Consider the following 26,670-nt stretch of genomic DNA (forward strand, 5'->3'; position numbering starts at 1 on the left):
GGGCATTTAACTCATTGATTTTGAGACTTTTTAATGTAACTATTTAAGGTTATAGATTTCCCTGGAAGCACTATTTTTGCTGCATCCCATATGTGGTGTCTTAACATTTAGTTAAGTATTTTAAGTGTTTATTATGATTTCTTCTTTAATCCATGAGTTATTTAGCAGTGTGGTTTTTACGTTTTCAAATAGGGAGAGACTTTGAAAAGAATCTTTTGTTATTAATTTTTAACTTAATTGCATGTTAGTCCCAAATTATAGTCTGTAAATTATCTATTATTTAAAGTTTGTTAAAGGCTTTCTTTATGGTCTAGTACATGATTTTTTTTTAATTTTTGGTGAAGGTTTACACAGCAGTTCTAAGTTTCCATTCAGCAATTTCTATACAAGTTGTTCAGTGACATTGGTTACATTCTTTCCAATGCATGAAAATTCTCATTATTCCCCATATACTAGGATAATAATTTTTAAACAGTTTAATTTTTTAATTGTTAAGATCTTCCCCCCACATAACCACAATGCCATTATCATAATAACAAAGTGAAAAATTATTTAATATCATCTGATATGCTCTGTGGAGACCCTGGTGGCGTAGTGGTTAAGTGCTACTGCTGCTATCTCTGGAAACCCTGGTGGCGTAGTAGTTAAATGCTATGGCTACTAACCAAAAGGTTGGCAGTTCAAATCCACCAGGCGCTCCTTGGAAACCCTAAGGGGCAGTTCTCTGTCCTATAGGGTTGCTATGAGTTGGAATCGAGTCGATGGCAATGGGGTTTGGTTTTTTGGTTAATAGGCTCTGTGTGTGAGAATTTCCCCAGTTGTCTCAAAAAAACATGTTTTTACAATTGCTGTTTTTGAAACAGAGTTCCTGGGTGATGTTAACAATTAACACACTCAACTGGTAACCTAAAGGTTGGAGGTTGGCGTCCACCCAGAGGTGCCTCGTAAGAAAGGCCTGATAATCTACTTCTAAAACATCAGCCATTGAAACCCTATGGAGCACAGTTCTGCTCAGACACAAATGGGATTGCCATGAGTCGACTTGACAGCAACATGTCTGGTATGTTTGAAACAGGATACAAACAATGTCTAAACCTGTTGCAGTCAAGTCAGTTCTGACTCATAGCGACCCTATGGGACAGAGTAGAACTGCCCCATAGAGCTTCCAAGGAGTGCCTGGTGGATTTGAACTGCCGACCTTTCGGTTACCATCTGTAGCAGTTAACCACTACACCACCAGCGTTTCCAAACATCTACACACTGCATTTGGTTGATATCTCTCTTGAGACTTTCTTTATCTATAGTCATTTCCTCTTTGTGCCTTTTATTTATGGAAAAAAAGAAACAATTTGTCCTGTAGAATTCCCCTCATAAAAGATTTGTCTCTTTACTTCTTTGCGGTGCTAACTTGTTTTTCTATCTCCCATGTTTTCTGTAAACAGGTAATTAGATCTGTAGACTTGATTAATGTCTTAGTTATCTAGTGCTGCTGTAACAGAAATACCACAGGTGAATGGCTTTAACAAACATAAGTTTTTTCTCTCACAGTCCAGTAAGCTAGAAGTCCAAATTCAGGGTGCCAGCTCCAGGGGAAGGCTTTCTCTCTGTGGGCTGTAGAGGAAGGTCCTTGTCATCAGTTTTCCCTTCATCTGGGAGCATCTCAATGCAGGAACCTCAGGTCCAAAGGACATGCTCTGTTCCCACCACTGCTTTCTTGGTGGTATGAGGCCCCCAACTCTCTGCTTGCCTCCCTTTCCTTTTATCTCTTGTAAGATGGTGCAGGCCACACCCCAGGGAAACTCCCTTTACATTGGATCAGGGAGGTGACCTGAGCAAGAGTGTTACATCCCACCCTAATCCCCTTTAACCACAGGCAGAGATTATGATTTATAACACATAGGGAAATCACAAAATGGAGGACAACAACACATGGCCTAACCAAGTTAATACACACATTTTTGGGGAACACAGTTCAATCCATTACAATTAGATTCTGCTTCATTTTTATTTCTTGACAAAAATATTTCATAGGTGGTATTGTGTACTTCCTATCACATCAGATAGTAATATGATGGACATAATGTCTGTTGATCCACTTCTAGTAATGCTAAGATTGATCATTGGGTTCAGGTATTGTCAGCCTGATCTGTTCATTTGAAGTTCCCATCAACCTCTAATTGTTTTAGCAGCCATTTAAGAGCATTGCCTAGATCTGTATTTTTCACTAAGGTTTGCAAAATGGTGACTTTCTAGTTCTGTCATTCCTTCCACATTCATAAACTGTGATTCTTCTAGAAGAATTTTTCCTCATCAACTGTTTGGTTACCCTGAAATACATTTTGTTCAGGCAAGGCAGGAAAAATGCTTGAGAATTTTTCGTTATCAGTTTTCAGAATACTGAGTTTTGGTGCCTTGGCAGTATCCAAAGGAAAACAAAGATTTTTTTTTTTTAATTATCATTTGAACTCCTGGATTTTTATATATCTATGTGTTTCACACCATTGTCATCACTATTCTATTTGATTTCATATTCTAATTGTTCTATCTTGGACCAGTGGAAGCCACTTCAAGTTAACTCCTGTGACATGGCCTCAGTAGTTTTTGACAGCTTCCTTCTTGTTCTCTTGTTAAGATGTGTTAAGCACAACTTGTAATTTTTTTGTGTGCGGTCCTTGATCTGAAATGAGCCGTGTACCCAAAGGCACTTAGGAGGTGCTCATTGCTGCTAGATTATAAAAAACCAAACCAAACTTGTTGCCATAGAGTCAGTTCCTATACTAGATTATGTTGTTGTTGTTAGATGCCATCGAGTCTGTTCCGACTCCTAGTGACCCTGTATACAACAGAACGAAACACTGCCCAGTCCTGCGCCTTCCTCACAATTGTTGTTATGCTTGAGCCCGTTGTTGTAGCCACTGTGTCAGTCCATCTCATTGAGGGTCTTCCTCTTTTTTGCTGACCCTCTATTTTACCAAGCATGATGTCCTTCTCCAGGAGCTGATCTCTTCTGATAACATATCCGAAGTACGTGACACATAATCTCTGCATTCTTGCTTCTAAGGAACATTCTGGTTGTACGTCTTCCAAGACAGATTTGTTCATTCTTTTGGCAGTCCACAGTATATTCGATATTCTTCACCAACACCGCAGTTCAAAGGCATCAGTTCTTCTTCTGTCATCCTTATTCATTGTCCAGCTTTCACATGCATATGGTGCGATTAAAAATACCATGGCTTGGGTCAGACACACCTTAGTCTTCAAGGTGACATCTTTGCTTTTCAACACTTTAAAGAGGTCCTTTGCAGCAGATATACCCAATGCAATGCATTGTTTGATTTCTCAACTGCTGCTTCCATTGGTGTTGATTGTGGATGCAAGTAAAATGAAATCTTTGACAACTTCAGTCTTTTCTCTGTTTATCATGATGTTGCTCATTGGTCCAGTTGTGAAGATTTTTGTTTTCTTTATGTTGAGGTGTAATCCATACTGAAGGCTGTGGTCTTTGATCTTCATCAGTAAGTGCTTCAAGTCCTCTTCACTTTCAGAAAGCAAGGTTGTGTCATCCACATAACGCGGGTTGTTAATGAGTCTTCCTCCAATCCTGATGCCCTGTTCTTCATATAGTCCAGCTTCTTGAATTATTTGCTCAGCATACAGATTGACTAGGTATGGTGAAAGGATACAACCCTGACGTACACCTTTCCTGACTTGAAACCAATTGATATCCCCTTGTTCTGTCTGAACAACTGCCTCTTGATCTATGTAAAGGTTCCTCATGAGCACAATTAAGTGTTCTGGAATTCCCATTCTTCGCAATGTTATCCATAATTTGTTGTGATCCACACAGTCGAATGCTTTTGCATAGTCAATAAAACACAGGTGAACATCCTTCTGGTATTCCCTGCTTTCAGCCAGGATCCATCTGACATCAGCAATGATATCTCTGGTTTCACGTCCTCTTCTGAAACCAGGCTGAATTTCTGGACGTTCCCTATCGATATACTGCTGTAGCTGTTTTTGAATGATCTTCAGCAAAATTTTGCCTGGGTATTTTATATTGTTGTACAATTTCCACATTCGGTTGGATCACCTTTCTTGGGAATAGGCATAAATATGGATCTCGTCCACTCAGGTGGCCAGGAAGCTGTCGTCCATATTTCTCGGCGTAGACAAGTGAGTGCCTCCAGCACTGTATCCATTTGTTGAAACATATCAATTGATATTCCATCAATTCCTGGAGCCTTGCTTTTTGCCAATGCCTTCAGAACAGCTTGGACTTCTTCCTTCAGTACCATCGGTTCCTGATCATATGCCACCTCTTGAAATGGTTGAACCTTGACTAATTCTTTTTGGTATAATGACTCTGCGTATTCCTTCCATCTTCTTTTGATGCTTCCTGTGCCGTTTAATATTTTCCCTTTAGAATCCTTCACTATTGCAACTTGAGGCTTGAATTTTTTCTTCAGTTATTTCAGCTTGAGAAACACCGAGCGTGTTCTTCCCTTTTGGTTTTCTATCTCCAGCTCTTTGTACATGTCATAATACTTTGTCTTCTCAAGCTGCCCTTTGAAATCTTCTGTTCAGCTCTTTTACTTCATTATTTCTTCTTTTGCTTTAGCTGCTCGACGTTCGTGAGCAAGTTTCAGAGTCTCCTCTGACATCCATCTTGGTCTTTTCTTTCTTTCCTGTCTTTTCAATGACCTCTTGCTTTCTTCATTTATGATGTCTTTCTGCAACTCATCTGGTCTTTGGGGACTAGTGTTCAGTGTGTCAAATCTATTCTTCAGATGGTCCCTAAATTCAGGTGGGATATATTCGAGGTCATATTTTGGTTCTCATGGACTTGCTTTGATTTTCTTCAGTTTCAACATGAACTTGCATATGAGCAATTGATGGTCTGTTCCACAGTCAGCCCCAGCCTTGTTCTGACTGATGATATTGAGCTTTTCCAATGTCTTTTTCCACAGATGTAGTCAGTTTGATTCCTGTGTGTTCCATCTAGTGAGGTCCATGTGTATAGTCACTGTTTATGGTGGTGAAAGAAGGTATTTGCAATGAAGAAGTTGTTGGTCTTGTAAAATTCTATCATTTGATCTCCAGCATTGTTTCTATCACCAAGGCCGTATTTTCCAACTACCGATCCTTCTTCTTTGTTTCCAACTACCGATCCTTCTTCGTTTCCAACTTTCGCATTCCAATCACTAGTAATTATCAATGCATCTTGATTGCATGTTTGATCAATTTCAGACTGAAGCAGCTGATAAAAATTTTCTATCTCTTCATCTTTGGCCTTAGCGGTTAGTGCATAAATTTGAATAATACTCATATCAACTGGTCTTCCTTGTAAGCATATGGATATTATCCTATCATAGACAGCATTGTACATCAGGATAGATTTGAAATGTTCTTTTTGATGATGAATGCAATACCATTCCTCTTCGAGTTGTCACTCCCAGCATAGTAGACTATATGATCATCCAATTCAAAATGGCCAATACCAGTCCATTTCAGCTCACTAATGCCTAGGATATCGATGTTTATGTGTTCCATTTCATTTTTGATGATTTCCAATTTTCCTAGATTCATACTTCTTACATTCCGGGTTCCGATTACTAATGGATGTTTGCAGCTGTTTCTTCTCATTTTGAGTCGTGCCACATCAGCAAATGAAGGTCCCGAAAGTTTACTCCATCCATGTCATTAAGGTCGACTCTACTTTGAGGAGGCAGCTCTTCCCCAGTCATCCTTTGAGTGCCTTCCAACCTGGGGGGCTTATCTTCCAGCACTATATCAGACAGTGTTCCGGTGCTATTCTTAAGGTTTTCACTGGCTAACGCTTTTCAGAAGTAGACTGCCTGGTCCTTCTTCCTAGTCTGTCTTAGTCTGGAAGCTCAGCTGAAACCTGTCCTCCATGGGTGACCCTGCTGATATCTGAATACCGGTGGCATAGCTTCCAGCATCACAGCAACACACAAACCCCATAGTACGACAAAGTGACAGGCATGTGGGGGTGCTTTATCATATAAATTATATATATATGCTTTACCCTATAATGTACATATAATAGTTTCAAAGTAACTGTATTCGTTTTCTATTCTCACTCAACAAATTACCACAAATTTAGTAGTTTAAAACAACATACATATTTATTATCACATATTTCTATGGGTCAGAAATCCAGGTATAGCTTAGCTAGATCTTCTGCTCAGGGTCCCCCAGGCTGCAGTCGTGGTGTTGTCTGGGCTCCAGTTCTCATCTAGAGGCTCAGCTGGAGAAGAATCTACTTCCAAAGTCATTCAGGTTGTTGGCAGAATTCAGCTCCTTGTGGTTGTAGGACTGAGGTCTCTGTTTCCTTGCTGGGCAGGAGGCCACCTGCAGTTCCTTGCCATGTGGTTCTTTCCATAGCTTCCTCAAAGCCAGCAAAGGGAGTCTCTCTTCACGAGATAGCCCAGTCTCTCTTTGAAGGACTTTGACGTGATTAAGCCAGTCTGCCCCAGGATAATCTTCTGCATGATTAGCTCAGAATCAACTAATTTGTGACCTTAATCACATCTGTAAAATACCTTAATGTTTGCCATACAATGCATCGTATCCACGGGAGCGATATCCTGTCACTTTTGCCATATTCTTTTGGTCAGAAGCACATCACAGATTTCACCCACACTCAAGGAGAGGGAAATATACAAGGGCATGACTCATTGTGGAAAACATTAGGGTATGTCTGCCACATAACATTGCTGATTTTATCATTATTTGTAATGCTACTAAATGTAATTTAAGATTTCTTTATGGTTCTTTTTATACAGATGAACAGTAAAATTTCTGTGTTTAAGGTCATTGAAACAATTGTTTTCTTCTTGTAGAATGCCAAGAATTTGATATATAGTTAAGTTCATATCTTTTAGTGTGCTTTCAATATTTAGGGATTACATTTTTTGGGGTTTTTTTGTTTTGTTGTTCTTGGTGTTTTTTGTTTGTTTTTTGCCTTGATTTTGTTTATGTAAAATATTTACATGATTCTAAATTAAATCTTTAAAACAAAGTACATTCAGAAAATTCTGGCTCTACTTCTATCTCCTTTACCTCATTCCTTTGCTGATCCATAGATAACCATTTTTATTAGTTTTTGCTTTATCCTTCCATTGTTTCTTTTTGAAAAGATTAGCAAACAAACATACACACACACTTGTTTCCCCCATTCCCCTTCTTATTTATAAGGTAGCATACTATAAATACTGTTTTGTACCTTGCTTTTTTCCTCTAAATTTATCCTGGAGATCACTCATTTCAGTATAAGAGATCTTCCTTGTTCCTTTTTACAGCTGCATAGTATTCAGTTGTGTATGTGTTATAGTTTATTCAACCAGTCATTTTCTATCTCGTTAGCCCTATTTTATTTCCTTCATAACTCTTATTACTATACGCGGTCTTGTTTACTTGTTTCCTATCTTACTGCATTGCAAAGTCAGTGGGGGTTGGGGCTTATATTTTAGGAATAAGAAATGTGCCTGGCACCTAATAGACAATATTTGTTGAAAGTTAATAATACTCAAGGTCTATGTTTTGTCCCTGCAGGTTGATCCAAAAGACTACATGTTTAGTGGACTGAAGGATGAAACTGTAGGTCGCTTACCTGGAAAAGTGGCAGGACAACAGTTTGTCATTCAAGACTGTGAGAACTGTAACATCTATATTTTCGATTACTCTGCTACAGTTACTATTGATGACTGTACTAACTGCATATTTTTTCTGGGACCCGTGAAAGGCAGTGTGTTTTTCCGCAATTGCAGAGATTGCAAGTGCACGTTAGCCTGCCAGCAGTTTCGCATGCGGGATTGTAGAAAACTGGAAGTCTTTTTGTGCTGTGCCACTCAACCTATCATTGAGTCTTCTGCAAGTATCAAGTTTGGCTGCTTTCAGTGGTACTACCCTGAATTAGCTTTCCAGTTCAAAGATGCAGGGCTAAGTATCTTCAATAATACATGGAGTAACATTCATGACTTTACACCTGTATCAGGAGAATTCAACTGGAGCCTTCTTCCAGAAGATGCTGTTGTTCAGGACTATGTTCCTGTACCTACTACTGAAGAGCTCAAAGCTGTTCGAGTTTCCACAGAAGCCAGTAGAAGTATCATTCCAGTATCCCGGGGTCAGAGACAGAAGAAAAGTGATGAATCATGCTTAGTGGTATTATTTGCTGGTGATTATACTATTGCAAATGCCAGGAAACTAATTGATGAGGTAAGGAGAAAAAGAAGAGACACAGACATATACCTAGGTAGACATATACCCCTTTCCAGGGAACTTCCATTCTTTTCAAATTGGGTATTTGGAAATACAGGCAATCCTCAAAATAAGTCTGTCTGTGTCCCGTCCCCACCCCCCCGCCACAGATTTGTCTGCAGGCTGATTGCCTGGACCTCAAAATACATTTTCCCAAAGAAACTTTTTAAAAATATAATTTCAATTCTGTAAGCATTTATTAAGTATCTGGTATGTACATTACTCTGTTACCATATTTCATTGATTATAGGATGCATGTTTGTTTTCTACATTTTAACCTCTCTGAAACGCATCTTGCAATTGGTGGCAACTTATATTTGATAAAACATATGCTGGGGAGGGCGATACATAGATGAAATTCTATGCCCCCAAAGAATTTCCATTCTTTAGAATAAATAATTTCCAGGGAAGCTCATAAAAGTAGTAGTGTGTAGTAAAACATGACCTTTTTAACTATGTAGTGGAGAAATTTCTTTCAATTTTTAATTGGTTAGGGGGTGGGAAAGACATTTAGGAATACAAATTTTGAGCCCTGTTGTGACTATGAGCACAACCTCCACATTACTTTCCTTATTTTCCTTTGCCTTATTGCCGTGAAGGGGAGGTTGGTGAGGAAGAGTGAGGTGGGAGCTGTGATGGCAAAGGTTGTAGGCTTATGAGCAGGGGCTCTTGGTGAATTCTTCAATAAAGAAGGGATTTTTTGGGTAGCAGCTTCCACTTGAAAAATAATTGGGGACATAGAGGTTAAGGGCTCTAAAAACAGTTTCTGTGTTGGCAGGTGCTCCAGTAGGGATACAACAGTAGGATGTATTGATTATTCATCAATCAGTTGTTTCTTCAGTAGGAGTCTATTTGAATTTAAAAATTAAACTTCCAGAAATGGAGAAGTGAATGGAAAACTCATCAAATCTCTTTTTGAATGAATTTTTAAAAAGTTGGAATGTGTCCAAAGGAATGATTTTTAGGAAACAAACTAAAAGTGACTACTTCTCTATAATTATGCAGTCCACAATGTAGAAAACCCATGCGTGAAATCTACAAAGTATATATGAGGTATAATTTTCAAAACCAATAGAAGCCAGAGTGTAATTTTAGGACTTTGATATTTTCTTTTTGGATTTTGCCAATCTGATAAAAACATGATGTGAATCTGGTAAGATATAGAAAAACGTGTTTCTGGTCTTTGAGCTATCTAGTCATGTTATTCCAACATCTAAGAGATAAATATTTTCATTATATACTGTATGGTGATTTTTTTAACCTGTATACAATTTTCAAAAGAAGTTATTCAGGTTAAACTCCTTTTCGGTAGATAATTCAGAGTGGACGTAAAGAATATTTATGTTTAAAGAAAAAAGCCATCAAAATAAACTCTGTATTTATGAGTCACCACATGTTCTTAACATTTTAATCTTTGGTACCTGATACGTGAAATGGCAATGGTGTGTTCCCTTGAAATGACCAGGAAGAGTGATGTTCTTTAAATGTCCTTCTGGAATACAAAATAAGTTAAAACAAAAACCCCACAGTAGTAATAATAATAGCTAACACTTATATAGGGCTTATTATTGGGAACCTTGGTGGCGCAGGGGTTAAGAGCTCAGCTGCTAACCAAAAGGTCGGCAGTTTGAATCCACCAGCTGCTCCTTGGAAACCCTGTGGGGCAGTTCTACTCTGTCCTGTAGGGTTGCTGTGAGTCAGAATTGACTCAGTGGCAACAGGTTTTTTTGTTTTGTTTTGTTTTATATGCCAGGAGGCCCCTGGGTAGCACAAGCGGTTTGTGATTAGCTGCTAACCAAAAGGTTTATGGTTCAGATCCACCCAGCAATGCCATGGGAGAAAGGCCTGGCGATCTACTTCCAAAAAGACTACAGCCAAGAAAACCCTATGGAGCAGTTCTACTCTGTAACACATGAAGTCTCCATGAGTTGGAATAGACTCAGTAGCAACAGGTTTGGTTGGGTTTACATATCAGATGCTATTGTAAGGGATATAAATGAATTAATTCACTTAACACTCAAAACAACCCTATGGTCAATTGGCATAAGAAAACGTTTGCATCCCACTTTGGTGAGTGGCATCTGGGGTCTTAAACGCTAGCAGACGGCCATCTAAGATGTGTCAATTGGTCTCATCCCACCTGGAGTAAAGGAGAATGAAGAACACCAAAGACATAAGGTAATTATGAGCGCAAGAGACAGAAAGGGCCGCATAAACCAGAGACTACATCAGCCTGAGACTGGAAGAACTAGATGGTACCCGGCTACAACCAATGACTGCCCTGACAGGGAACGCAACAAAGAATCCCTGATGGAGCAGGAGAGCACTGGGAAGCAGATCTCAAATTCTCATAAAAACACCAGACTTAATGGTCTGACTGAGACTACAGGGACCCCGGAGGTCATGGTCCCTGGACCCTTTGTTAGCCCAAGACTGGAACCATTCCTGAAGCCAACTCTTCAGACATAGATTGGACTAGACTATAAGACAGAAAATGATACTGGTGAGGAGTGGGCTTCTTGGCTCAAGTTGACACGAGACTGTGAGGGCAACCCCTCTCTTGAGGTGAGATGAGAAGGCAGAGGGAGACAGGAGCTGGTTGAATGGATATGGGGAATACAGGGTGGAGAGGAGGAGTGTGCTCTCTCATTAGGGGGAGAGCAGCTAGGGTACATAGCAAGGTGTGTATAAATTTTTGTATGAGAGACTAACTTGATTTGTAAACTTTCACTTAAAGCACAATAAATAAAGAAAAAGAAAAAAAGAGTGAAACCCCCCTCCCCCAAAAAAAAACAACGCTGTGAAATAGGTACCATTATTCCCCTTATTACAGATAAGGAAAATGAGTGACAGAAAGGATAAGTAACTTGCAAAAGGTCACTCAGATGGTAAACAGCAGAGCCATGATTCGTAGCCAGGCAGTCTAGCTCTATAGCCACAGTCTTAAGCATTATGCTGTTAGCTGCATCATTGGTAAAGCAAAATTGATGATTGCCTAGTAGACTGTGAATGTGACTAAAAGAGTGTGGACTTAAAGCAGTTACTAGCCTCCAGCCCAAAAGGAGACCCTGGGACTCATTGGTTACAGTTACTCTATCTAACTCTGAAAACATAGAATTAGGGAATCAAAGAGAACAAAAAGAAGAAAATGCAAAGTACATGTGAAGAAGGTGTCAAAAAATGTGCTGAAAGGCAGTGACTTATATATTAAAAAATGAAGCTCAAGCTCCCAGGGAAATATGTGTAGAAGCTAGTTAATTCTGAGATTTAAAAAATAAAACTTGAGTCTCTCATGTCATGACAAATATCTTAGGACAGCTTAGAGTGGAACTGTGAACTCTAGTTTTGTTAAACTCCAGGGGCATCACATAATTTCATTTCACATTGTTTTTATAAGTTAAATAGTTTGTGATATAGTTGAGATAGGAAGTATTATAAAACTCGAAAGGGTAGGAAGTCTAGAAAGGCTGGTAAAGCAGAAAGCACATTCCTTAGAGAATTAATAGAAATTGCTAGGCCTCAGTTTTCTCATCTAAAAATCATATTTCATGCTTGCTTTGACCTGTATTATAGACATGCACAGGATAAATTAGAGTAAAAGTAAGTTTGAGTTGTTTGGAAATAAAGTAATGCATAATTTAAGTTGGGTAGTTAGATACTACTATTTTCAAGTCTTTAAAAGTAGAAGAATTTTTTTATAAGAAGTCAAGAAATACTTTAAACAGAGAAGAAAATATTCTTTGATGGTTACAAGAGTGGGGAGGGAAAGAGTATTCACTAGTTAGACAGTAACCAAAAAACAACCAAACCCACTGCTGTTGAGTCAATTCCAACTCATAGCGACCCTATAGGACAGAGTAGAACTGCCCCATAGAGTTTCCAAGGAGCACCTGGCGGATTTGAATTGCCAACCTTTTGGTTAGCAGCCATAGCACTTAACCAATATGCCACCAGGGTTTCCAAATTAGTAGACAAGAACTATTTTAGGTGAAGGAAAAGACAACACACAATACAGGAGAGGTCAGCCCAACTGGACTAAACCAAAAGCAAAGAAGTTTACTAAATAAACTGAACCCTTGGAAGACCAGTGTAGCAGGGTTGGGGGTTTGGGGACCATGGTTTCAGGGGATATCTAGGTCAATTGGCATAATAAAATCTATTAAAGAAACATTCTGCATCCCACTTTGGAGAGTGGTGTCTGGGGTCTTAAATGCTGAGATGCATCAGTTGGTCTCAACCTACCTGGAGCAAAGGAGAATGAAGAACACCAAATATACAACATAAATATGAACCCAAGAGATAGAAAGGGCCACATAAACCAGAGACTATATCATCCTGAAACCAGAAGAACTAGATGGTGCCCAACTACAACCAATGACTGCCCTGACAGGTAACACAACAGAGAACCCCTGAGGGAGCAGAACAGTGGGACGCAGACCTCAAATTCTGGTAAAAAGACCAGACTTAATGGTCTGACTGAGACTAGAAGGACCCCAGAGGTCATGGTCCCCAGACCTTCTGTTAGCCCAAGACAGGAACCATTCCCAAAGCCAACTCTTCAGACAGGGATTGGACTGGACTATGGGATAGAAAATGATACTGGTGAGTGAGCTTCTTGGATCAAGTAGACACATGAGACTCTGTGAGCAGCTCCTGTCTGGAGGGGAGATGAGCAGGCAGAGGGGGTCAGAAGCTGGCTGAATGGACACAAAAATAGAGACTGGAGAGGAGGAGTGTGCTTTCATTAGGGGGAGAACAACTAGGAGTATATAGCAAGGTGTATATAAATTTTTGATTGAGAGACTGACTGGACTTGCAAGCTTTTACTTTAAAGCACAATAAAATATTTTAAAAAGTATTTTTATGGAAAAGAGTAGTTCTTTTCAGTTATCTGCAGTGAAACATCAAAATAGAGTTTCATGGTTTTGTTGTTTGTTTTAAGGTAACTGTATTTTGAAATAATCACCTTAATTTTGTCAGATTATGTGTGTAACTAGAAGGTTTTTTTTTTTTTGTATTTTTGAAATAATCACCTTAATTTTGTCAGTTTATGTGTGTAACTAGAAGGAGAGATGATGAGCAGCCTAGAAAATAAGAAACAGGTAGGATTGTTCCTGATATTTTAAGAAACTTTACAGTCATGATCTGGCAGTGATGTCCATGTAATTTTCTGCTACTTTTTTATGTGTGTTTCCTTGTTCCGAGACAGAAGTGCATCCTGAAACAGGATTTGAATTTGAATCCAATTTGATGGAATGGTTTGGAATAATGTAGCCATAGAATGAAACACTGTCATCCCAGTAAAACTGTTTTTGTAGTAGAATAGTGGAAAATGTTTACATCAAGTATGTGAAAATTTTTAGAATTTTATGTATCTGATTTTTTTAAGTAGATAAGTCTGGAAAGTTATATACACCAAAATGTTAACAGTTTTAGTTATTCTTAGGAAGTAGATTAAGAACGAAGCTTTCTTTTCTTTTGTGTAGTTGTATGGATTTTTTCTTTTTCTTTTTTTTGGTTAATGGGGGAAAAAGAAAACTGGGAATGTAAAAGGAAGCATCCCTATATGTCAGCGGTGTCTTTGAGTGGTAGCACCTTGGTTGATATTTCTTTGTTTCTGTTTATTTTTCCTATATTCTATGTTGAGCATATTTGTTACTTTTTATAATAACTCAATAAGCTGTGTTGAAAAAATTAAGTGGTTGAATGACTTGTATTTTTTTAAAACTATTGCCATAATTATTTAAAAAATTAATACTCATTGTAGAGAATTTTAAAATAAAGAAAGGTAGGAATAACTTTTAAAACTCATCCATAGTTGTACTGTAGCATGAATAATCTTTTTAGGAATAATTTTTCAATGTATTTAGTCTGTAATCAGATGAATTGGGTTCAAATCACACCTCTGTTACATAATAGTTGTGTGACCTTGGCCAAGTTTCTTAACCACATTGTGCCTTAGTTTTCTCATCTGTAAAGTGAGGGTAATAAAAGTACTACCTCACGAGAAGGTTAAATGTGTTAATTCATGTAAAATACATAAAACTACCTAGCATATACTAAGTGCTCCGTAAATGTGATCTAGCATTATCATGTTATACTGTATAAATGTGTATCATGCTTTTTACAATTAACATTATTATATGAGCTTTCTCCATCTTATTTCTTTGTAAACATAATATTTATTGAAATATGGTATTTCATTGTGTTAATGTACTGTAATTTACTTAACCATTCTTCTCTCATTGGACATTTGGATTGACGTATCATCAAACTAAACCTTCCATCTGGTTCATTTCAGTCAAATTTTTTAAAATTATGTTTTAAATTTTGAAGGTATCTTAGTTTCTTAGTGCTTTCATAACAGCAATACCTCAAGCAGGTGGCTTTAATGAACAGAAATTTATTTTCTCACAGTTTTGGGGGCTAGAAGTCCGAATTCAGGGCACCAGTTCTGGGGGAAGGCTCTCTTTGTAGGCTTTGAGGGAAAATCCTTGTTTCAGCTTCTCTAGCCCACCATCCTTGAGGTTCCTGGGCTTGTATAGACTAGGCTGCCTTCAGATAGTGTTGGTTTTCCCCTTGTGTGTACAGGCAGACCTGTACATATTGCTGGTTCCATTCCAGACCACTGCAATAAAGTGAATATCGCAATAAAAGTGAGTCACATGAATTTTTGGTTTCCCAGTGTATATAAAGGTTATGTTTATACCGTACTGTAGTCTATTAAGTGTACAATAGCATTATGTCTAAAAAAATGTAAATACCTTAATTAAAAATACTGCTAAAAAAATGCTAACCATCATCTGAGCCTTCAGCGAGTCCTAATCTTTTTGCTCGTGGAGGGTCTTGCCTTGATTTTGACGGCTGCTGACTGATCAGGGTGGTGGTTGCTGAGGGTTAGGGTGGCTGTAAAATAAGACAACGAAGTTTGCCGCATTGATTGACTCTTCTTTCACGAAAGACTTCTCTGTAGCATGCGATGCTGTTTGATAACATTTTACCCACAGTAGAACTTCTTTCAAAATTGCAGTCAGTGCTCTCAAACCTTGCTACTGCTTTATCAACTAAGCTGATGTAATAGTCTAAATCCTTTGTTGTCATTTCAACAATGTTTACAGCATCTTTACCAGGAGTAGATTCCATCTCAAGAAACCACTTTCTTTGCTCATCCATAAGAAGGCAACTCCTCATCCGTTACAGTTTTATCAGGAGATTGCAGCAATTCAGCCACATTTTCAGGCTCCACTTCTAGTTCTCTTGCTATTTCCACCACATCTGCAGTTACTTCATCCACTGAAGTCTGAACCCCTGAAAGTCATCCATGAGGGTTGGAATCAACTTCTTCCAAACTCCTGTTAACGATGATATTTTGACCTCCTCCTTGAATCACTAATGTTCTTAACAGCATCTAGAGTGGTGAATCCTTTCCAGAAAGTTTTCAATTTACTTTGCCCAGATCCATCAGAGGAATCACTATCTCTGGCAACCATAGCCTTATGAAATGTATTTCTTAAATAATAAGACTTGAAAGTCAAAATTACTTCTTGATCCACAGACTGCAGAATGAATGTTGTGTTAGCAAGCATGAAAACAACATTAATCTCCTTGTACATCTCCATTGTCAGGGTTGTATCCTTTCACCATACCTATTCAATCTGTATGCTGAGCAAATCTGAGAAGCTGGACTGTATGAAGAAGAACAGGGCATCAGGATTGGAGGAAGACTCATTAACAACCTGCATTACACAGATGACACAACCTTGCTTGCTGAAAGTGAAGAGGACTTGAAGCACGCACTGATGAAGATCGAAGACCACAGCCTTCAGTATGGATTATACGTCAACATAAAACAAAAATCCTCACAACTGGACCAATGAGCAACATCGTGATAGACGGAGAAAATACTGAAGTTGTCAAGGATTTCATTTTACTTGGATCCACATTTGACATCCATGGAAGCAGCAGTCAAGAAATCAAAAGACGCATTGCATCAGGCAGATCTGCTGCAAAGGACCTCTTTTAAGTGTTGAAAAGCAAAGATGTCACCTTGAAGACTAAGGTGCATGCCTCAGTCTCAAAGGTATGGCCATGACCTCAGGGGTTTCAAAAGGTGGTGGAGTCATGGCCTCTGGTGTTTCTAAGGGTGGACTAGGAGAATTGTGCGCCTAAAGCCGAGGGGGCAGAGTTGCTGTCCCAGTGGGCCTGGAAGGCAGAGCCGAAGCCCAGGGCTGAGGGACCTCCACTCAGAATCTGAATCTGTGTAAACTGTCTCAGAGAACAAAGGATTATTTTCAAAGCTTTGAGGGCTAATGTAATGTGTTCTGCTGACTTGCTTGGTGCCTGTTATGCCTTCTTCTCCTCCCAGTTTCTCCCATTTGTGATAGAAGTGTCTAGCTTGTGCCTATTCTGTCATTGTACCCTTGGAAACTTGTGTTCTAGATTTCACAGATGAAGAGGAATTTTGGGATTTTGGATTTGGAGTTAAGACTTTTGCTATGATATGATGGGATGAATATGTTTTGCATGATACATGGAAGTGATTTCTTGGGGGCCAAAGGGTGGAATGTCATGGATTGAATTATGTCCCCCCCCTAAAATGTGTATCAGTTTGGCTGGCCATGATTTCCAGTATTCTATGGTTGTCCTCCATTTTGTGATTGTAATTTTATGTTAAAGAGGATTAGGGTGGTATTGTAACACCACCCTTAGTCAGGTCACCTCCCTGATCCAAGGTAAAGGGAGTTTCCCTGGGGTGTAGCCTGCACCACCTTTTATCTCAAGAGATGAAAGGGAAGCAAGGAGAGAGTTGGGGACCTCATACCACCAAGAAAGCAGCACCAGGAGCAGAGCACATCCTTCGGACACGGGGTCCCTGTGCCTGAGTTCCTCTACCAGAGGAAGCCTTCCTCCAGAGCTGACACCCTGAATTTGGACTTGTAACCTACTAGACTGTGAGGAAATACATTTCTCTTTGTTAAGCCATCCACTTGTGGTATTTCTGTTATGGCAGCACTAGATGACTAAGACAGTGCGCCTGATCCAAGACATGGTATTTTCAATCACATCATATGCATGCGAAAGCTGGACAATGAATAAGGAAGACTAAAGAAGAATTGATGCCTTTGAATTCTGTTGGCGAAGAATATTGAATATACCATGGACTGCCAAAAGAATGAACAAATTTGTGCTGAAAGAAGTATAGCCAGGATGCTCCTTAGAAGCAAGGATGGCGAGACTGCATCTTACATACTTTGGATATGTTGTCAGGAGGGATCAGTCCCTGGAGAAGGACATCATGCTTGGTAAAATACAGGATCAGTAGAAAAGAGGAAGACCCTCAATGAGATGGATCGACACAGTGGCTGCAACAGTGGACTCAAGCATAACAATGATTGTGAGCATGTTGCAGGACCGAGCAGTGTTTTGTTCTGTGGTACATAGTGTCACTATGAGTCGGAACCAACTTGGCACCTAACAACAGGAACATCTCCATCAGAGTTCTTGGGTCACCAGGTGCATTGTTAATGAATAGTAATATTTTGAAAGGAATCTTTTTTTCTGAGCAGTAGGTCTCAACAATGGGCTTAAAACATTCAGTAAATCACGTTGTAAACAGATGTGCTGTCATCCAGGCTTTGTTGTTCCATGTAGAGCACAGGCAGAGTAGATTTGGCATAATTCCTAAGGGCCCTAGGATTTTCAGAATGGTAAATGAGCATTGGCTTCAACTTGAAGTCACCAGCTTCATTAGCCCCTAACAAGAGAGTCAGCCTGTCCTTTGAAGCTTTGAAGTCAGTCATTGACTTCTCTCTAGCTATAAAAATCCTAGATGGCATCATGTTCTAATATCAGACTGTTTTGTCTACATTGAAAATCTGTTGTTTTATGTAGCCACCTTCATCAATTAGCTAGATCTTCTGGATAACTTGCTGTAGCTTCTACATCAGCACTTGCTGCTTCACCTTGCACTTTTATGGCTTCTTTCCTTAAATTTCATGTACGAACCTCTGCTAGCTTCAAACTTCTGCAGCTTCCTCACCTCTCTCAGCCTTCATAGAATTGAAGAGAGTCAGGACCTTGCTCTGGATTAGGCTTTGGCTTAAGAGAATGTTGTAGCTGATTCGATCTTCCAGCCAGACCACTAAAACTTTCTCTGTATCAACAATAAGGCTGTTTTCGTTTTCTCATCATTTGTGTGTTCACTGAAATAACACTTTTAATTTCCTTAAAGAACTTTTCCTTTATGTTCACAACTTGGCTAGCTGTTTGGCACAAGCAGCCTAGCTTTCAGCCTGTCTGCATTCAACATGCCTTCCTCACTAAGCTTAATCATTTCTAGCTTTTGATTTAAAGTGAGAGATATGTGACTTTCACTTGAACACTTACCGGCCATTGTAGGGTTATTAATTGGCCTAATTTCAATATTGTCTCTCAGGGAATAAGGAGGCCCAAGAAGAGGGAGAGAGACGGGGGAACAGCTGGTCGGTGAAGCAGTCAGAACACACACAACAGTTATCAATTAAGTTCACCATCTTATATGGGCACGGTTCATGGTAGCCCAAAACAATTACAATAGTAACATCAAAGGTCACTGATCACAGATCACCATAACAGATATAAAAATAATGAAAAAGTTTGAAATATTGTGAGAATACCAAAATGATACATAAAATAAGCACATGCTGTTAAAAAAAATGGCGCTGATAGACTTGCTCAATGAAGGGTTGCTACAAACCTTAAATTTGTAAAAAATACAGTATCTGTGAAACACAGTAAAGTGAAGCACAATAAAATGAAGTGTTCCTCTGCGTTCTGAGCCTAATCTGCTCTTTCATATCTCAAAAGTGATTGACTTAAGACATACCCTACACTGACATGACCTCATTAACAAAGAAAGCCCTATTCCCAAATGGGATTAAACCCACAGGTATAAAACCAAAAACCAAACCTGTTGGTGTTGAATCGATTTCTGACTCATAGCGACCCTAAAGGACAGAGTAGAACTGCCCCATAGGGCTTCCAAAGCTGTAAATCTTTACAAAAGCAGACTGTCAAATCTTTCTTCCGTGGAGCAGCTGGTGGGTTTGAAGCTTGGATCTTCCAGTTAGCAGCCAAGCACTTAACCACTGCACACCAGGGCTCTTTGCCACAGGTTGGGATTTACAACACATATTTTGGGGGGATACGGTTTAATCTATAACAGAGAGATAATTCAGGTTTAATATTAACAGTAGGTATTGCAATATTAATTCTTAACCAGAACTACCCATTTGGAAGAAAGAACCCCATGTACATGAGAACTGTTAGAGTAAATATCCTTAATTAGAGTCATAAACAAAAATCAGCATGCTGTATTGAGTTTTATACAAAAAACCACTAAAATAAAAAAAACATTGTTTTAATCTCAGAAGTTATTTTAAAATCTAAAGAAGATTTTATTTTCTACAGATGGTTGGTAAAGGCTTTTTCCTAGTTCAGACAAAGGAAGTGTCGATGAAAGCTGAGGATGCTCAAAGAGTTTTCCAGGAAAAAGCACCTGACTTTCTTCCTCTTTTAAATAAAGGTAAGTAGGATACCTTCTGAGTGATTGGTATACTATGACAGGCTAATTTGATTTACTTCTGCTTGTAGCATTTCTCCTGAATGGCCTTCTCTTTCTCATTTGTTTTATGTTTTTTCCTATTTCTGTTCAGAAATGTCAACTTTTCACATCATTCAAGAAGCCTTATATAACCAACTAGAAATTAGCCAATAGTTTTTTTTTTCCTATTCTACCGTCTTAATACTTAAAAGTCACATTTTATTATTGTGCATTTTAAAATTATCATTTCATTATTGTATTATTATATTAGTAAACAATATTTTATACTCCCTGTCCAGAGTAACAAAGCACAGATTTATTCTGCCTTCAGTGGACTTTAACCATACTGGCAAAGAAATAAGAACTATAAATGAAATGGTATGTTATTTTGTTTACCTGTGTTTTATTGACTATGAAAAGGCATCCAACTGTGTGGATCATAACAAATTGTGGATAACATTGCAAAGAACAAGAATTCCAGAACACTTAATAGTGCTCATGAGGAACCTGTACATAGATCAAGAGGCAGTTGTTCCAACAGAACAACGGGATACTTCATGGTTTAAAGTCAGGAAAGGTGTGCATCAGGGTTGTATTTTTCACCATATTTATTCAATTTGTATGCTGAGCAAGTAATCCGAGAAGGTGGACTATATGAAGAACAACGCAGCATCAGGATTGGGGGAAGACTCGTTAACAACCTGAGTTATGCAGATGACACAACCTTGCTTGCTGAAAGTGAAGAGGACTTGAAGCACTTACTGATGAAGAGCAAAGACTACAGCCTTCAGTATGGATTGCACCTCAACATAAAGAAAACAAAAATCCTCACAAGTGGACCAATAAATGGAGAAAAGATTGAGGTTGTCAAGGATTTCATTTTACTTGGATTCACCATCAACACCCATGGAAGCAGCAATCAAGAAATCAGATGACACATTGCATAGGGCAAATCTGCTGCAAAAGACCTCTTTAAAGTGCTAAATGCAAAGATGTCACTTTGAGGTCTAAGGTGTGCCTAACGCAAGCCATGGTGTTTTCAATTGCCTTATATGCATGTGAAAGCTGAACAATGAATAAGGAAGCCCGAAGAAGAATTGGCGCCTTTGAGTTGTGGTGTTGATGAAGAATGTTGAATATACCGTGGACTGCCAGAAGAATGAACAAATTTGTCTTGGAAGAAATACAGCCAGAACGCTCCTTAGAAGCAAGGATGACTAGAGTTCGTCTCACATACTTTGGACATGTTATCATGAGGGATTAGTCCCGGAGAAGGACATCATGCTTGGTAAAGTAGAGTGTCAGCAAAAAAGAGGAAGACCCTCAAGGAGATGGATTGACACAGTGGCTGCAACAATGGGCTCAAGCATAACAACAATCACAAGGATGGCGCAGGACTGGGCAGTGTTTTGTTTTGTTGTACCTAGGGCCCTGGGTTTTTGTCTGGGAGGGTCACTATGAGTCAGAACCAACTCGATGGCACCTAACACAAACGTTATTTTATCTATGTAATATGATTGATTGATGCAACCATTTTGACAATGGAACACTCTGATGACACCTTGAAAACAGACCTTTAAACTCTCAGCAGCTTTCAGAAATTGAATCAAGTAATGGTGGACATCCTAAAGTGAGAATTAAGTATGAAGTGTGCATATGAGGAGATCTAAATTATTTATGTACTTGTTTTTTTTTTGTTTTTTTATGATGTTAGTAGGAGTCCCTGGGTGGTGCAGATGGCTAATGTGGTCAGCTGCTAACCAAAAGGTTGGAGGTTCAAGTCTACCCAGAGGTGCCTTGGAAGAAAGGCCTAGTGACCTACGTCTGAAAAATCAGCCATTGAAAACCCTGTGGAGCACATTCTACTCTGACACATGGGGTTGCCATGAGTCGGAATGGACTCAACAGCAACTGGGTAAATTGGTCTTATAAGTGATATCACAGAACTGTTCCAACCCAAATATGATATCTGTGTTTAAGTAACAGAACATTCCACATGGAAGGAGAAGTAAAATGCTCTGTTGCTGCAAAAAGTAGAACTAAAACCAACTGGCAGAAGTTACAAGGACTTAAGCAAATAAATATCATGCAAACAAATCTTAAAACCAGAGATGCCCAGAGGAAGTACTCAAAGACTAATGAGGTCATGTCGAAAGATCACAGGAGCCAGCTTGACAGAGTTTCCACTGGTCAAATTTTGGACAATTTGAGCATCAAAAAGTATAATGAAGGTAATAGATTTAACAACAACAAAAACCCATGCATCCATAATGATAATAAACTAAAAAGGGGAGAGAGGGAATAAAGGAAAGCTCTTCTGCTGTTTAGAAGACTGTAAGCTAATAAATGTAGAAGGAATGGTAGATTTTGGAAATCACCATTTTAAAACTCCCAGTGTAATAATTTAGACAAAGATTATCAGTGCATGCTAAAAGATTGCTGAGGAATAGGGTATTTATATGTTCTAATTCAAAGGGGAAATATACCTTTACAGCATAGATTTGGTGATCACCACCCAAACCTAGTGAACAAATTTAGCGTTGCTGATGATGGGACAACCTGACATTATGTTTCCCCTCAAGTGATGCAATAAGAAATATACAAGGTCACCTATGAAGTATTCTTGCCAAAATTCTTGTCTGAATCTGATTGAGCTAAGACTTAATTTCTAGTTTGTAGGAAAGAAAGGAAAATACAGGGACACATTAAATGACACCACATGTATATATACATGCTTAACTGGTTTTGTTCCTCTATAGAACCCAGCCTAAGACATCTAAGCCTAAAAGCCTAGGACATCTCTTAGCATCTAAGAGAATAAAATACCTAGGAATAAATTTAACCATGAATGTGAAAGACTTATACAAGGAAAATGACAAAACACTGCTGAAAGTGATTAAAGAAGACTTAAATAAATGGAAAGATGTTTCATGTTCACAGATTGGAGGACTTAATATTGTTAAGTCTTCAGTACTACCCAATCTATAGATGAATCCCAGTCCTGATCAGAATTCCAACAGCCCTCCTTACAGGAATGGAAAAAACCAGTCCTAAGCTTTATATGAAATGGCAAGAGGCCCCGAATAGCTAAAGCAATATTGAAAAAGAAGAACAAAGTAGGAAGATTCACACTTCCTGATTTTAAAACATATTATATAGCTACTTGATTACTTATAGCCTGGTACTAGTATAAAAACAAAACAGCCTGGTACTAGTATAAAAACAGACAATGGAATAGAATTGAGAGTTCAAAAATAAACTCACGTATCTATGGTCAGTTGATTTTTGACAAGGGTGTTACGTCCATCCAATGGGGTAAGAAGTGTCTCTTCAATAAATTGTGTTAGGAAAATTGGATATCCAGATGCAGATAAATGAAACAGGATCCATGCCTCATACCATATACAAAAACAAATTCAAAATGGATTGAAGACCTATACGTGAAAACCAAAACCATAAAATTCTTAGAAGAAAAGGCAGGGACAAGCTCTCGGGCCTACCTTTGAACAATGGATTATCTATTATAATTACAAAAACACAAACAGCAAAAAATAAGTAAATAGGACCTCATAAAAATTTTAAAAACTTTTGTTCGTCAATAGACTTTACCAAAAAAGTGAAAAGACAAGCTACCGACTGGGAAAATATATCTCCAACAAGAATTTAACAAAATATATCTATAACTTCGAGAACTTAACAACAAAAAGACAAAAAAGGTAGTCATAAAATGGGCAAAGGACTTGAATAGACATTTCACCAAAGAGGGCATTCATATGGTCACCAAACACATAAAAAGATGCTCAACGTTGTTAGCCATCAAAGAGATGCAAATCAAAACCACACTGAGATACCATTTCACTCCCAGTAGGATGGCTGAGATAAAAAAAAAAAATAACATGTTGGTGAGGATTTGGGGAGATTGGAACCCTTATCCATTGCTGATGCTAATATAAAATAGCACAGCTGCTATGGAAAACAGTGTGGTGGTTCCAGAAAACTAAGAGCTACCATATGACCCAGGATTTCCACTCCTAGGTGTATACCCAAAAGACTTCATAGCAGAGACTCAAACAAATACTTGTACACCAGTGTTCATTGTAGCACTATTCACAATAGCCAAAAGATGGAAACATTCTAAATGCCCTTCAACAAATAAATTGATAAACAAAAAGTTGAAGATAAAACTACCATATGACTCAGCAATATCAATCCTAGGTGGTGGTGGTTGTTATGAGCCATTGAGTCAGTTCCAACTCATAGCGACCCTATAGGACAGAGCAGAACTGCTTCATAGGGTTTCCAAGGAGCGGCTGGTGTATTTGAACTGCTGACCTTTTGGTTAGCAGTGAAGCTTTTAACCATTGTGCCACATATAGCCAGATAATGTGAAGGCAGGAATGCAAACAGAAAGCTGCATACCAACGCTCATTTCAGCACTTTTCACAGTAGCCAGAATGTGGAAACAACCAAAATGTACATCCATAGATGAGTGGATAAATATCGTACATACACACAATGGAATACTATTCAGCCATAAAGAGAAATGAAGTCCTGATGCATGCCACAATATGGATGAACTCTGAAAATATCATGTGAGTGAAATAAGTCAGTCTTAAAGAGGACAAATACTGTATGACCTCCCTTATATGAAATAAGTAAGTTTATAGAAACCAAAGAGTATTAATGGTTACCAGGAGTAGAAAGGGAGAGGAAGGGGGAGTTTTTGTTTTAGGGGCTATGAGTTTATGTTAATGGGGATGGAATGATTTGGAAAAAGGATAACGAGAATAGTTGCACAACTTGAATATAATCAGTGTCACTGAGTTATACATGTAGAAATTGTTGAGATGGTGTATGTTTTTGCAGTGCGATGGATGGCTTTTATATGGCCTTTCTAGCCATGGTCTTGTAACTCCCACCAAATGATTGAGTGGGACTATGTGAATAAGGTGCTTGTGGCCCACCAAGCTTGCTAATAATGCATATAAGGTGCATGGCACCCTTGTGGAGATGAGATCATGGCAAGTAAGGTGTATAGAACCCTAACAAGGGGATTGGTCAGTTTTGCCATCTCATTGGGCTTAAAATGAACCATCCCAGAGGCGAAAAGGGGGGAATCTACTACCACCAAGAAGAAGAGACAGGAGCACAACGTGTTCTTTGGACATGGAGTCCCTGTGCTGAGAACCTCCTAGACCCAGGAGACAGAGATAGAGAGCTGTAACACCTGAGATGGCTCAAGACGTCAAGAAGGAGTGGCAGGGAAGCAGTAGCAGCAGAACCAGGAGACCAGCTCAAGACAACACAGTAGGCTTTCTGGCCCATGGAGTAAGGTGTTTACAGTTGTTACTGCCAACCCATGGAGCAAGAGAGCTGAGCCTTTGGGCAGGAGGCTGCTCGCAGAGTGGGGTACCTCCCTGTACTTGGCAGAGCTAGGCTCAGACCCAGAGTGTGAGAGCTGAGCTTCCAAGGCTCAAAGGCAGAGTAGGTTGCCCCCAGGCACTTACTGGTGGAGCTTAAGAGCTTTGTAACACCTGCCCGAGGAGGGCAGAGGCCAGGCCAAGGGCCAGAGAGAGGCTGGCCTGTGAGCACCGCTGATAAGAGGCTGTCCTGATCGAAGAACTATATCCTGAATCATAACCTGTTACTTCCCTAATAAACCCCATAATTTCGAGTATTGTGCGTGGCCATTGCAATGAATTATCTAACCCAGCAGAGTAGAAGAGAGTGTTGTGGGAAGGACGGGTGTTGTAGGAATTGGTAAAAAGGTTGGAGAAGATGAGGTATGTCTGACCTCTGCTTCATAGGAATCAGCTTTGGGCTATTTATGCTGATAACGATTCTATCCCCCTTTCCCCCGTCCCCATGAAGTTAGATGAGGAGGTCAGATGCCTCCAGCACACCATTTTTTTTCAGTGTCATTATATATGTTTTCACCACAATAAAATCTTTTTAAATTATGTAACAAGGTGCATTCAGAGGAGTTTCATTTCCATCCCTTTCCCTTCAACCATGTCCTCTCCCTCCTCCTACAGGTAAACATTTTTCTTTTCAATTCTTCCTCAATATATATTTTTATATCAGAATCAAACCTTCTAAATGGGTCCATGGGTTGAGGTAGGCACCCTGATATAAGAACCTTTTCATGTCCTGTTGCAACTCATCTGTATCTTGTTTCATTTAATGTTTTCTTAGCCCCTGCCTCCTCCATAAAGCCTTAATAAGAGCAAGAAAAATTTCCCCAGTTAACTTCTTTGTTGAGCACTTCCCTTGATCTATACACTGTGATGCTGAAAAACTCATACTTTAATTCATTCAGTGTATCTAAATGTACAGTTGACTGTTGTATATCCTGCCTTTTCTGCTTTTGTCTGTGTTAAATCACAAACCCTCAGTTATTTCCATGCCCAGTATAGTGTGATCTTTCCTGTCATTCTTGTGCCTTATCCTGTGGCACATTCCACATTCAACCTAGTATTTCTTAGTCATTTAACTTAGTATTTCATTACTTAGTACTTCATTATTATATGTTGTTCCTTGTTAAATGGTTATATCTCTTTTTTTTTGAGAAATTTGTCATTTCTAAGAGGTCAGGACTTCTCCGTAACTCTAAGACATAAAAAGTAAATCTATCAGGAATATAGGGATAGGTGAATAATTATTAATTGAAGGTCATCTTTTGTTTGGCTGACTTATGGCCATGTTTACCAAGAATTTGACACCATAGTGCCAGTGCTACATCTAATCCATACAATTAAATCTTAAGTCTTCCCACCAGAATTTAAAGTACAGGTGATTTAAAAGTA

General features: G+C 38.9%; 1 protein-coding gene across 2 annotated transcripts in view; it reads left to right on the forward strand.

Moving 5' to 3' along the window:
- RP2 (RP2 activator of ARL3 GTPase) overlaps positions 1-26,670 on the forward strand; it is a 64,870-nt gene that overhangs the window by 23,009 nt on the left and 15,191 nt on the right. For both annotated transcript variants that reach the window (XM_003417968.4, XM_064278191.1), the window contains 2 exons: positions 7,576-8,241; positions 19,732-19,846. In XM_003417968.4, coding sequence (XP_003418016.1) covers positions 7,576-8,241; positions 19,732-19,846 — 781 coding nt within the window. The remainder of the gene's footprint in view (positions 1-7,575; positions 8,242-19,731; positions 19,847-26,670) is intronic.

This window comes from Loxodonta africana, chromosome X (assembly GCF_030014295.1).
Source record: "Loxodonta africana isolate mLoxAfr1 chromosome X, mLoxAfr1.hap2, whole genome shotgun sequence".
NCBI lineage: Eukaryota > Metazoa > Chordata > Mammalia > Proboscidea > Elephantidae > Loxodonta > Loxodonta africana.